We start from the raw sequence: 14,698 nt of genomic DNA, 5'->3' as shown, positions 1-14,698 counted from the left end.
ATAGTCATCGCAAATGCTGGCATCACAGGAAACTGTCGTCGAATCAATTTAAATGGGAGGCCAGTGTCAGATGGGGACAAATCAATTCTTGGAATCAGAACAACCTCTCCTCTGCAGATCCTGTTAATACTTCAGCTTCGATAATGTTAGGTCGTAATCTTTTGATAATAAATCTGGTACCATTACAAAGACCCCATTTACTATTAAGATTTCTCAATAGCATGATGATTGCACCCACTTTCAATTTTAATTTATGGCACGGCATTCCTGAAGGAGTAATACTATTTAGAAATTCAATGGGAAAATTTTCCTTTTCAGCATCATCTGTTGAGTCAATGGAATCATCACTCAAATATGTGTGAAAATCTCCATCAAGTATATCCAAAATTTCTTCATTTAATTTTTGAACGTGCTCATGTTTTGGACAAAGAATCGCACGTTTAGATATATTTTTAATATTATCTATAGATATACTATTTCCAAAGGTGGCTTCAATAATAGATCCATTACAAATCATTTCATGGGGAATTTCAATAATATCCATTCCTAAATGAAAACTGCTATCAAGTTTGCCATCTCCAAGTTTTACTAACCATTCGCTATAAGCAGAATCCTCTGATCTCATATTTGTTGTAAGAGACAACTTTCTGAAACATCCCCAAACATCACAGTACTTTAAACTCGTTTGTACTATGGCTGATCGCATAGCATGTGGCACAATACTGAGACATTGTCGAAAATCTCCTCCAAGAAGGAGAACTTTCCCACCAAATGCAACATTCAAATTCATAATTTCTCTTAGTAATCTGTCTATGGCGTTTAAAGCATGACTGGATGCCATGGTGCATTCATCAATAATAAGAAGTTGGGCCTTTTTAATGGTTTTAGCAACTTCGCTCTTTATATCGAGTCTAGAAATTGAAGTTTCATTTAATGGAATTGGTAATTTATATTGGGAATGAAAGGTTCTTCCACCATTAAGTAAATTTGCAGCAATTCCTGTAGATGCTGTGGGTAAAACAGTACCACCACGACCTCTAATATAATGTATTAAAACTTTATACAGATGTGTTTTTCCACTACCACCTGGACCATCCAAGAAAAAGCATTTGGGGTGTACAGTTTGATCTTCCATGGCTGAAGTTGTAGTCTGAAAGGCTGCCAACTGTTCATCATTCAGAGAATTTATCAGAACTTCTGCCTGTTGTCGTTCGTACGATACATCACATGTATTTGCATTCATTAATAAAGGATAGTCCAGAAGTTTGAAATGGGAGCATTTTATTCCATGCAATGTGAATATCTCTTGAATTTCTTTAAGGGCATGCATTTTACAGTTCACACAGGCACCTTCTCTTCGGTGCAATTTCCAACAGAAATCTTCAATAAAATGAGATTTATTCTCATCCCAAAATTTGTCTGCAGCAGCAGGACATCCAAACACACATATGTATGCAAAAAGTTGCCGTAGTTTTTTGGGCATATTAAGGATGATTGCATCGTCCATCGTATCTTTCCAGATAGTGTCGTCAAGTAATAATCCTCGGTGTTTAGCAGCTTCATGAAATGTATCATAAGTTACACCTCCTACAGTTAATAGATCCTCAAAACTTATCGCACCTTTTACATGCAGAAGCAAAAGTCTAAGGTAATATTGTTCTGGTTCTCTAAAGCTCACAGTGAACAGTCTACCTAATACTTTATTCCCACCCTTTCGGCGTTTTGTCCACAAAGAATTATTAAACACATAATGCTGTGGAATCTCCCAATAATAATAATTACGTGCATCAGAGTCTTCTCTATTCAATAAGAACCAAGCCATCAAAGTTGAGTTATGTCTTTTAGCCCTATCTAAAACTTCAGCAAAATCATCGGCATGAAAATACAAATTCTGATCATTTGGCAAATGAATAGCTAATCTTGTGATTGCATGAGACTGGTCATGCATTCGCATTCCAAAAAGTCTCCAAACAGCCTCAGGAGCGCTCACATACCTGGAGTCAATGAAGTCCTGTACTTCGTCATGATTGATAATTTTTTTTTTTTCAGAAATTTGAATATTTGCACAATCGTGCCCTTTATAGATGTATTTAAATAGATATTTGACACTTTTAATTGATGCACAGACTTCAACATTTATATGACAGTTATATTTAAGGCACAAATATGGATTATAAGGGACAATCCAGGTGTTATCGACAACTTTATTTCCAGTAGACATGGTGCTACCAGATCTTCGTTTGTATTTGGGATATCCATCAATATTTCCAGTGGTCACATTTTGAAATTCTTTCGGATATCCCTTTGAACATTTTCCATTTTCCATACATGGACTATTTGGATTTTGTATTCTACATGGTCCATGTACCATATTTGATTTTACAATTTGAAAAAGTCGAGGACACTGGTCCTCATCTGGAATTTCTGCCTTAACTATACGGTCAATGTCATCTTCTGAACGTAATTTGGACTCACTATCTAATATCAATAATATGTGAGCGTGAGGCAGTCCTTGTTTCTGAAATTCAATGACATGAATCTTAGCTATTACTTTGCCAAATAAATGGAATTTGCATACATCATTTAAAAGAGCATTCAGCTTAATATTAAAAACTCTGGCTACCAAGTCAGGTCTGTTTTCAACTTTTTGCCAGCGTTGTAGATTGATTGTAATATCTGCCCATTTAGGGTTGCATGTCATGGTTATAAATAAATCGGGCTTGCCATACTTCGTTACAATTGCCATAGCATCCTGATATCGCTGCTGCATATTTCTGGGACTACTCTCAAAAGATGATGGGAGTATTATCATTTTACCAATAGGTACATTGTCATTTTCAGACCTAGATTTGAGATAATCCATCAAACCACTATATTTTTCAACTCTCAACTTAGATTGGTTTGCTTTAATGAAATTTATCCGATTTGCTTCCATTTTTGAATATGAATCCACAATAAACTGTTGAGTTAATTTTCCTGCATTTAAAATAGGATTGAATGTGTCCCGCACAGAGAGATGAAATCCATAATACTGCATTTGAGTGACTCGTGTCCTTACATTTTATCTAGTATTATTGTTGAGTACACTGTTGTCTCTGAGTCTTAATGCAGTATCTGTTCCCCAGCCTTATTCACCATGTGGAAAAAGAATAGGATATGTCATTGCATCTAATGTAGGAAACGATACTGATTTGTTTCATTTTAGTGGCACTTGGATTACTGGGATCTGGTTTACAATGAATGAGCAAGTGCCTTTCAAAAGGAGGTTCTCCATCTTCATTTCTGAATATGACAGCAACCTCGGTTACACGGGGAGAATTATATCTACCTGGGTCACTGTTACGATCATATTTAATTGCCATAGTTACTTCTGTGGGAGCTATACCTTTTGCTGCTGCTTCAGATTTGGCGTCCATTTCTACCTCATGTAGCATTTTGTACGATTTTGTTAATTCATTTATTTCATGCATGAGGTTATTGATGTTGATCATGAGTCTTTCTGAGCAGCCCTGGTTCTCTGGCATTGCTAATCATTTACTTGTAGCTTCAGCTGTATCCAAAATATAGAGTTGAGCAAACTTCCGAGAAACACCATCTGAAGGATGTAAAGTTCCAGTACGGTGATAAACTTGTCCGTGTATTCTAAAACAGTATGGCCCATACCCTGATGGCGATGCAATATTTGCACCCATGGAAGCAAAAGCAAAAGAACTATTTATGGATCGAATATTTTCCATGAAATGTTTACTGTCAGAATCTTCGTTTGTCATTACTCTTTTTAAATATGCTGGGTATTCTGGAAAATGTATATCATTTGGACAGACTTTCCCTTTGCTACAACATCGAGTAAATTTCCCATCGGATGGTTTTTCATCAGAGAAATTTAGTGATAGGCAAAATTCACATCTAACAGTCATTCCACCACAACTATGTTCGAGAATTGCATCCTCATATACTCCATTATTGCTGAGAAGGCAGTTTCTACCAATATTGCTAGTACTTGTTGATGACTGTTCTCTAGACTTCTGTCTTCGCCACCGCCTTCTTTCAACTTCATAGGCACGTTGGTCTTTCGACATTTTCTGTCGAAGATGCCGGTGTTTTTCGGCTTCAGAGCGACGTTTTTCCAATAGCTGCTCTTCAGATACATTCTGTCGCAGGCGTCGCCTTCTTTCAAGATCAGATGCCCTTTGCTCTTCAGACATTTTCTGTCGATAATGTCGGCATCTTTCTGCTGCAGAGCTACGTTGTATCAACAGTTTTTCTTTGGACATAGTCCCACCTCTCTACTGCCATGGTCTGAGATACAGGTGAATGAGTCTTAACTGTCAGGCCTTTGAGCTGTGTGACCAATGGCTGATTCTGGCCGTTTCTGTGGGGGTGGGACTTCCTCCTACCGGTTGTCAATTTTCACAGCTGGGAAGCGGAAGCTGGGGCTCCAGAGGGAGCAATGCCCTCCCAAGTTGCCAGCTTTTTCCCTCTGCTCGAGCCCACAGGCGGGCCTTGGCAGAAGTTGCCCAGGACCCCTCGGCTTGGACCCCACCAGCAGTGTGCGGTACTGCCACACGCCGCCAGCCTGGGTCCGCGATCCAGGCAAGCACCGGCCTAGGGCTTTGCCCCCCGCTGCTTGCCCGGGCCCCCATTGTAGCTTGGAACAGGCAGGTGGTGTGATGGCGGCTTGGATCAGGGCAGTGGCTAGGGCGCTGACCCACGCCGCCTGCCCTGGTCCCCGATCGGGGTGTGGCTTGGGTTCCGCCTGCCTTGGCTGGCTCGGCGGGGCTTGGCTGGAGCCAGCGCCTGCCAGTCCGGGTCCCCGATCGGGGCGTGGCTTGGGTTCCGCCTGCCTTGGCTGGCGCTGCGGGGCTTGGCTGGAGCCAGCGCCTGCCAGTCCCAGCTCCCTGCCTCCGATGGCAGGGGTTCCGCTCATGCATCAAGTCGAAAGCCCCCGGCGGGCTTTTGGCCTGGAGCTGGAGCGGACACCCAGCTCCGATGGCAGGGGGTCCGCCTCTGATGGCAGGGGGTCCGCTCGTGCACAGGGGGTCCGCTCCGATGTCAGGGGGTCCGCCTCCGATGGCAGGGGGTCCGCTCGGCTCCAGGCCAAAAGCCCCTGGAGCCAAGCAGACACCCAGCTCCCTGCAATCCGTGGCAGGGGGTCAGCTCAGGGCGCCTATGTATGCAAATTACCCGCCATCTTGGTCGGGCTTATTTGCATACTCGTTCTGATTGGCTGGTGGGCATGGCTTGGCTGGTGGGCGTGGCTTGGGCGTAGCGAAGGTGCGGTCAATTTGCATATTACTGTTTTATTAGCTAGGATAATAGCACTTTGAAATGTCCCAGTCATTCTAAGACTTCTTGCATCTTAAAGCTACATTTTAAATGGAAGCTCACCTGGAAATGGCACAAAAATCCTGAGTTTTAATTTTGGTTTAGGAAATCTGTTCCTTCTCTGCAGAAGCTCAAGAAACTGCTGCTAAATTTATGGGGCCAGGGGACAGTGGGCTGCACAGGGAAATAGTGAGTGCCTGCGCAGACACTTGTAGGCAGTCTTTCTTCCCTGCGCAGAAAGCCATAGGGTATCCCTTCAGATATTTGTAATAGTTTTCTCTGGAACTCCACATGAAAAGCAATGGGCTAATTATTATTTTGAGGGTCCTAATTCATGACCAGATTTTGAAAACCATGGCAGTCAATAATATTGCAAGATTAGTTTAAATTGTTCTGTCAAATAGAAAAAAAGAAATCCAGATTTAGTTAAACACAAAAACTTTTGTGTGTTTAGTATGTCTGAAACTCTCTTTGAAAGGTGGGGCATAGAGTCAAGCTTTTGATCAAGCGGTAGGGGATAGAGCTACTAAACAAATATGATAAGGCAGAATTAAAACAAGTGGCATGAGAAATGCAAAGAAAGTGCTGTATTGTTCAAATTAGCGAGGGCCATAGTGGAGGGATCCAGAAAGGCTTTGTGGAAAATGTGAAATCCAAGTTGAATCTTGGGGAAGGAGTAAGCCTTCACATTGTGTAGATGGGGGTGGGCATTATAGAAAGAAGGTATTTCGTGGCAAAGGTCCAGATGTGGGAAAACTTGGGCCATTTTAGGGAACAAGATAAGTAGCAATTATGGACTAATCATATAGTTTTGACTTTATGCTAATGACACAAAGATACATGACATTTTAGAAGTTTGAATTTTGCTGCAGCAAGAATTTGAAACAGGCTTTCTTCAGGGCTCTTGTTTGGGAGCAAGTCACTTAGTGAGTGCCCCTAGCCACCGGCTCAGCAACCACAGCCAACACAGCTCTCCTACCCTCAACTTGGCATCACGTGGACCTTACCACTTGTGAAGTACTAAAAGTAATGTTTACAACTTAAAAAAAATATATATATATATATATATATATATATATATATATATATATATAGTTGATTTCTGAGAGGAGAGGGAGAGAGAGAGAAACATCAATGATGAGAGAGAATCATTGATTGCCTGCCTCCTGCATGCTCTACGCTGGGGATCGAGGCTGCAACCCAGGCATGTGCCCTGACTGGAAATCGAATGGTGACCTCTTGGTTCATAGGTCAGTACTCAAAAAAACCACTGTGCCACACTGGCTGGGATGGATATATATATATATATATATTTTTTAATTACAGAAGCTCTTCTAATTGTGGTGATTGAGATTGCAAGGGGGTAAAGACAGTCCTAAAAAGGGTAAAGCTTAGCAATAACAACAGTGCTTCAGATAATTGTTAGAGTGGAATGTTGAATTTGTTATTAGGTCAGATTGTTGACAGGAGTTTGGTGTTTTGCAAATGACTTGGGACAAAACTCTTTCTGTGACGAAGGGTCTACTTTTATCCAGGTTGACAGGAAGGAAACAGAGGAACATAAAATCATAAAGACAGAATGGGGCCATATTTAATAGCAACCTGTGGCAGGCTGGATCAAGTTTTCTGAGCAGCTGTTTGATATGATCTGAACTGTGTTTTAGAAACTTTTTATTAGTGTTTCATTAAACTTTTACTATCAACAAATATGATGCTGAAAGTTAATATAGGGACTATTCAAGCAAGTTCAGTAAAATGAAATGATTCACATAGTAGATGTTACATTCTCAAGGCTTCTTTCTCTCAATTTATAACCTCCATTATTATTGTAGATTATGTTGGATTTCTCCTATAATCTTTATCTTTGTAGGTAGTTTTCTCTCTGAAAGAATTGCAATCATTTGTTCTAAAAAATATAGCTATGGTGGACATTACCAATTGCTTACCCCAAGTCCATTTACCCTTCTTTCTTACTGATTTGTCTAGTTAAAAATACTCAATGTCCCAGCTTCTTTTATATGGTCATGTGAACCATGAGACAGAAGCAGGCATGTTCTGATAAAAAGAGAGAGCCGCAGCTGACATGCGCCTTTCCCCCTCCATCCTTTCTCTTGATCGGAGCGTAGAAACATTCCCTGAACTTCGGGTGGCATTTTGAGACCACAAGGGCCCAGCAAAAGGTAGAGGCTGTGATGCCATCATGAAGCCACTGCCTCGCCCTTCTCTGCTCACCTCTGACCAATTTCTTAAGGAAGAAAAACAAACTAACCTTGGTTATGTCAAGCAGATAGTCTTTTTTCTTCTATGAAAGCAATCCTAATTGAAACAGTAGCCTACTTCCAGTCAGGTAAAAATTGGTTACCATTTCATGCTAGTGCACTGGGGGAACTAAGGGAATTAATGAGTTTTGCTGGGGAATTGCTAGAGCACTTTCAATGTGTCTGCCTTGTGGGAAGTGAGTTTCAACCCCAAAATGAAAGTTACCTCTTCCATTAGTAGGAGCAGACTGTGACCTCTCCCAGTTTCTAAAGTCGATATGGCTCAGAGGGCACAACATCCAGGGGAGGAACACTGATCGCAGGTGCACAGAGTGCTCCTACTCAGGTACCCTGGAGATTCCAGTCAACACAGAGGTTTTTAGTGTGTGTGTGTGTGTGTGTGTGTTTTGGGTAGAGTGAGTAATCAGTGTCAGACATTTCACAGAATGTGGTGGAGGGAGCAAACATCCTGCAAAAGGCCACTATTTTCAGAGTTATAGAAATGGTAATAAGAATGCTGACAGGATGAACTTACATTCTAGACCAGCACTTCTGAAGAAATACAATGTGAACTATACATATAATTTGTCTTTTAATGGTCACTTAAAAAAGGTAAAAAGAAACAGATGTAATTATATTTAACTCAATATACCAAAATATTGTTGTAATATATAACCCGTATGAAATTATTAATAAAATATATTATTATTCATATTATGTTTTGAAATCCAGTGTGATCCAGAGTAGTCATATTTTAGTTGCTTAATAGCCATATATGGCTACTGACTACTGTACTGGTCAGGGCAGTGTTAGAGAAGAACAAAGTGACTTATGCGTTATATAGAAACATTTATTCTTTAAAAAAGTGAAAAATTTCATCAAAATTCTAGTTGTATAGGGTTTTAGAAGAAATAGGCACTAGTAAATTTCTAGGAGAATCTAAGAATGGTGAGGGAAAAGGTTCCATGGAAAGTGTCCAACTATCTTTTTAAAGTGAGTCTGACCTGGGTTATTAGATATGATCTAAATGATGGCCAAGAAACAAAAACTGAAATAAAAGATTTATTGTAACCATATGTGTAATCTTGGAAACAGAAAGGATATTCTCAACTTAACCTCGTGGGTATGTTAAGAAGTAGGAAACAATTTGTTCCTTTTTAGGGTAATTCACAATGTCTATGTAAAATGGTGGGGCTTAGTTGAACTTGTTTGACCACCTATTAGGATAGCCTTTTACTTCCTTAAATTGGGAGAGATGAGAGGAGACAACTTTGGAGAACACAGAGAAGGGTTTACTACATCTTTCCAGCTGTTGAGCTTGATATCAACTCCGCTTGTTTTCAACTCCTAAGTTAGAATTTCTCAATAATATTTCTTTGGGCATAGTATTTACTAATGTGATTGTTATTTATCCCAGTTCATTTAATGAATGAAGTATTACAAACTTTTCTGTGTTTCCTTTTTGGTCAACCAGCTCTACATGCCCTTGTTACCAGTGGCAGCAGTCTGCGTTTCAAGTCCCCTGCATTGAAATACCTCTCCCATTGGAGAGAACATCTAAAAGGGTCTCTGCAGACATACAAAACGTTTGTGTGTGTGTTTTATATGTAACTAGAAACATGCTTTGTGAAGACAAAGGATTCTCGAACTGGAAATAATCGACTGATTTTAAAGATAAAGAAGAATTTGTTGAAAGATTAAAAATTTTAAATTGAATTTATTGAAAGATTTCTTTAATTATAAAGTAATTATGCAAACCTGGTTACAACTTAAATTTATTTTCAGAGTGATAATGGCTCCCCCCCAATCCTCATCCAAATATATATTTTCTATTGTGAGACAGAGAGAGAGCGAGCACATTGATTGATTGCCTCCCACATGCGCCCTGACCAGGGTGAGGAATCAAACCTGCAACCCAGGTACATGCCTTTGACCAGGAATCAAACCCGTGACCCTTTGGTTTTTTAGCTGAAGCTCTAACCACTGAACACACCGGTCAGGGCAATAATAGCTTTTTATAGAATTCAGGCAACCCAGAAAATATAAAGAAGAAAGGAAAAATCACTCACCTATAATACAACCATAGTTAACCTTGGCCATTATCCTGCCTGACATTTTTTCTATTCACATGCTCTCCACATTGCTCACAACTCCCATCACTACACTCAGACATCCTCTTCCTTCCCCCCACCTTTTCTCTTCTCTTTCCTTCCTGCTTTCTTTCTTTTTACAACACTGGGATCATATTCTACAGACATTTTATAGCCTGCCTTTTCATTTAACAATACATCACGGGCAAATTTCTATGTTAAAGTATATACATCTCATCATTTTAAATATGTTTTTTTTAAAAATGGATTTTTAGAGAGAGAGGAAGGCAGAGGGATAGAGAGATAGAAACATCAATATGAGAGAGAAACATTGATTGGCTGCTTCCTCCAGGCCCTCTATTGGGGATCAAGCCCACAACCCAGGCATGTGCCCTGACTGGGAATTGAACCAGTGACCTCTTGGTTCATGGGTTGATGCTCAACCACTGAGCAACACTGGCTGGGACCAACATAATTTTATTTTTAAAAATATTTTTATTGATTTCAGAGAGGAAGGGAGAGGGAGAGAGAGATAGAAACATCAATGAAGAGAATCATTGAACAGCTGCCTCCTGCACGCCCCCTCCTGGGGATCGAGCCTGCAACCCCAGCACCTGCCCTTGACTGGAATCAAACTTGGGACCCTTCAGTCCGCAGGCCCTTTAGTCTGCAGGCCGACACTCTATCCACTGTGCCAAACCAGCTAGGTCCCAACAATCATCATTTTAAATAGTATGCTACTATATTAGGGTGTCTATTGAGTCAGTCCTCTAATTGTTAATTTGTAGGTATGTTTATATTTGTTTTATTATAAATCATGATACAGTGAGCATCCTTATTTATGCATTTGTTGAGTTATTTTCTTAGATAAATTCCGATGTGGAATTGCTGAGCCAGAGTATATGTGTAAAGAGTTTGGCTCTATGTTGCCAAATTACCCTCCAAAGATGATGTTTAATTTATATTTGTACTAACAGTGTTCCAAATTGCTATATCTATGCCAACAGTGCCATCATTCAGAAAATTGCCAGTCTGATAGTTTAAAATGGTATTGTTGCTTTAATTTGCATTTTTTGGTTACTAGCGAATTTGGACATGTTTCCAAATGTTTATTGGCAGTTTGTATTTCTTCTTTGGTGAATTGCCTATTTGTATCTTTATTCATTTTTTAATTAAGGTTTTTTCTATTTTATATATATAGTTTTATATATATATATATATATATATATATATATATATATATATACACTATATACTCTTTGTTGCATATGTTATAGATTTAATGATTTCCAAAATACTTATTCTACTTAAGATTTTGTAGTATTACAAATTTTTGCCAGGTATTTTTTTCTAGCTTATTTTTGTATAGAGTCATTTCTGAGAATTAAATGTTGGCTATTGCAACTTGCTTTGTGTTTCTTAAAATGATTCATCAAAATGATTTGTATCCTTTCATGTCTAAACCCTGCATGTTTTGAGTAAGTAATGTCAAGGAAATCACCATCTAATTATGTTCTTGCTAAAGTGCCTATTACTAGCTTTGAAGTTTTCAGCTAATCTCTTCTACATTTCTTTGGATCTAAGGTTTATATAAACAGTGACATGTAAAAACATAGAAGAATGTAATTTCGTGAGTAAGTCTGCTTTTAATATTTGAATTTAATGTCAACAACTGAGAATTAGCAAACTCACTGTTATTTTTATTTACTTAATCTCTACATTATTTGAAAACACACGATCAACATCTGTGGTCTAAATTTCTGAGCCAGTTACTCACGCAATATGTTGCCATCGGTGAACTCTTAATAGTGTATTAAGATATCAAATACCTGGCTCGGCCCATGTTGCTCCGTGGTTGAGTGTCGACCCATGAATCAGGAGGTCACAGTTTGATTCCTGGTCAGGGCACGTGCCTGGGTTGCCAGCTCTATCCCAAGTAGGGGGTGGAGTGTGCAGGAGGCATCCATTAGATGATTCTCATTATTGATGTTTCTATCTCTCTCTTCTCCCTTCCTCTCTGAAATCATTAAAAACATTAAAGAAAAAAGATTTCAAATACCTGTTAATTGATACTGTATTATGGTTTTAATTTGTGTTTCTCTGATGATTGGTGACATTGAGCATCTTTTCATATGTCTGTTGGTCATCTGCATGTTTTCTTTGGAGATGTGTATTTTGGGTCATTTGCCCATTTTTTAAATATGTCTTTAAGAAATTGATTTTAAAGAGAAAGGGAGAGGTAGAGAGAGAGAAACACCTATGTGAGAGAGAAACATTGATCAGTTGCCTCCTACATGCACCCCAACTGGGGACCAAACCCAAAACCTGGGTATGTGCCCTGACCTGAAATTGAACTGGTGACTTTTCGGTGTATGGAATGATGCTCAATCAACTGAGCCACACTGACCAGAACTGACCATTTCTTCTTCTTTTTTTAAAAAAGAAATTTTATTCATAGTAGTAACAATATGAACTTTTTTGTTTTGTTAATCCTCACCAGATGATGTTTTTTTTCATTGCTTTCTCAGAGAGAGTGGAAGGGAGTGGGGGATAGAGGGGAGAGAGAAAGAGAGGAAGAGAAAGAAACATTTATTGGTTGCTTCCTGCACATGCCCCAACTGGGGTCAGGGAGTGAACCTGCAACCCAGGTACGTGCCCTTGACTAAATCAAACCCAAGACACTCTGGTGAGTGGGCTGACACTCTAATCACTGAGCACACTGGCCAGGGCAGGGACTACCCATTTTTTAATTGGATTGTTTACTGAGTTGTATAAGTTCTGTTTTTTTTAAATATGTGTGTGTGTGTGTGTGTGTGTGTGTGTGTGTGTGTGTGTTAATAATCACCCAAGGATATTTTTCCATTGATTTTTAGAGAGAGTGGAAGGGAGGGGTGAGGGGAGTATAGAGGAAAGGAGAGAGAGAAAAATCATTGTGAGAGAGACACATCATATGGTTGCTTTCTGCACATACCCTGAGGCCTGGGATAGAAGCCCTTGACTGAGAATCAAAACCGTGACTCTTCAGTGAGTGGGTGGACACTCTAACCACTGAATATACCAGCCAGGACAGTTGTATGAGTTCTTTATAAATTTTGGATATTAACCCCTTATCAGATGTATCATTGGTGAATATGTTCTCCCATTCAGTGGGTCGTCTTTTCATTTTATTGGTTTTATTTGCTGAGCAAAAAAACTTTTTAGTTTGATGTAGTCCCATTTGTTTATTTATTTATTTATTTATTTTTGTATCCCTTGCCTAAGGAGATATATCGGAAAAAATATGACTAAGAGAAATACCTGAGATTTTATTGTCTATGTTTCCTTCTAGACTGACTTTATATTTCTTGACAGTGGGTTAGGGAAACTGCCACTGATCACTCATAGTAAATGGAGTGGGATCACATGGCCTCAGTGGTCAAGATGATTACATATAAAATCCTTGAATCAGTGAAAAACAAAAAGATCACTTGGTGTCATTTGCAGAGCCTAATCATTCCCTTTATTTTTATAGTGCATCATAGGTTGCAAAGTACTTGTCCCAGCAGTTTGACTTGATCTTCAGGACAACCTTGGAGGTAGGTGACATAGCCGTCATATCTCTGTTGTTAAAAGGTGAGGACACCAAGATACGGTGCTTAAGTGAGTTGCCAATAACCTATATCTCCTGAACTCCAGGAGAGTTCTTTAAACATCTGTAACCTCTATTATCATTATTTGGTCATAGCTCCTCATTTAGGCGCTATTGGAAGGCAGTACTTTGTGCCATACTTTTACCAGGCTTAGCAGAGTTGGCATTCAAGTATTTGAATGAATTATTTTTTCCTAAGAAAGGTAGCAGTATAGCTCTACCTTAGATTGTTAAAATACTTAAATCTTACTCTGGCAGCTATTTTGAAAAATGAGATGTATGGATAGGTCAACAACCAATCAGCTTGATTCCTTGGCAGAGATTTATTGCAGCAGTTAAGTGTGGAGAGTAAAGTGGGCAGACAAATCTTTTAATGAGCCTACAATCATGGAGCTTGCCTCATTTGTTTAAAAATCTGCAAGGGCACAAAGAAAGGTTGTTTCAAATAATTTTCATACTGTTTTTGTGGTTTGTATAACTTGACTGTTTAGGAGCTACTAGACCATAAAATCCAGCCAGTGAGAACACTGGAAGTCACAGAGCTGAAAGGTTTATTAAGTGGTGTGAAACTCTATTGTTTTGTGCATGTGTTAAATAATTGCTGTCAGTACAAGACTGATAAAAATTCCCAGCTAGTAATAACACAAATAGTACGTTATGGCTTTAAAGGGAGATTAAAGAAATATCTGAGTCAGCACTTTGGCGCTATCACAGCACATGTCAGTTTTGTTATTGTGAGGACTTTACTTTTGGCAGGTGCTCTCCCTTCTGGCCGGGGCCTGCTCTCATTACCATGTAAATGAAGCTGGGAAAAGAGTGGAGGGCACAAAGCCCGGCTCTTCAGCTTGCACCCTAGTTGCAGGGCTGCAGAGCCAAGCAGGCATAACATATGCTGATGGGATGGCGAGAGGCCACTCCTCTCTCTTTCTATTCAGATGGGTTAGAGGAACATTAAGCTGCTTAGCTGCTGTGCAAACACAAGGGTCATTCTTTCTTTTTTTCTTCTTTTCTTTTTTTTTTTAAATCCCAGGGTCTTCTTTCCTGTGGCATTCCACAAATTAGCTTAGTCCATCCTGCTTTAATACATAGGCACTAATTATATTTCAGCATACATTTTTACACACTAAATGATAAGTATCCTTACTTTAATTGGTTGTAAGTAGTCCTTAAATTGAGGGTTTAGTACTTCCTTTTTATAGGACGACAGGCTTTGCTGTGCTATGTGCTGGGATTAAACCCTTTATTTAGGACGTGGCGTTGAAGAGGTGGATGATGCATTATTTTTTCCCCAAAGAGCTCTGTATTTTCTTCTAGCCAGAGTGTAATTCAAAACTTTATAATGTCCCTTTCAAATGTGTAAAATAGTTATTAATGCTCAGGTAGATTTGGGATGTGAC

At 39.3% G+C, this 14,698-nt stretch overlaps 1 protein-coding gene across 2 annotated transcripts in view; it reads left to right on the top strand.

Annotated features, from left to right (window-relative positions):
- Positions 1-14,034, top strand: part of FSIP1 (fibrous sheath interacting protein 1) — an 84,503-nt gene extending 70,469 nt beyond the window's left edge. The window contains exon 11 of one of the 2 annotated variants that reach the window (XM_079769211.1): positions 13,185-14,034. In XM_079769211.1, coding sequence (XP_079625337.1) covers positions 13,185-13,223 — 39 coding nt within the window. In that variant the 3' untranslated portion in view covers positions 13,224-14,034. Of the gene's footprint in view, positions 1-9,057; positions 10,561-13,184 lie in introns of those variants that run through there. The other variant, XM_079769210.1, reaches the window with a different exon arrangement.
- Positions 14,035-14,698: the final 664 nt, after the last annotated feature.

Source organism: Cnephaeus nilssonii, assembly GCF_951640355.1.
Source record: "Cnephaeus nilssonii genome assembly, chromosome: 4".
In the NCBI taxonomy this organism is placed as follows: Eukaryota; Metazoa; Chordata; class Mammalia; order Chiroptera; family Vespertilionidae; genus Cnephaeus; species Cnephaeus nilssonii.
This window is presented reverse-complemented; position numbering and strand designations above follow the sequence as displayed.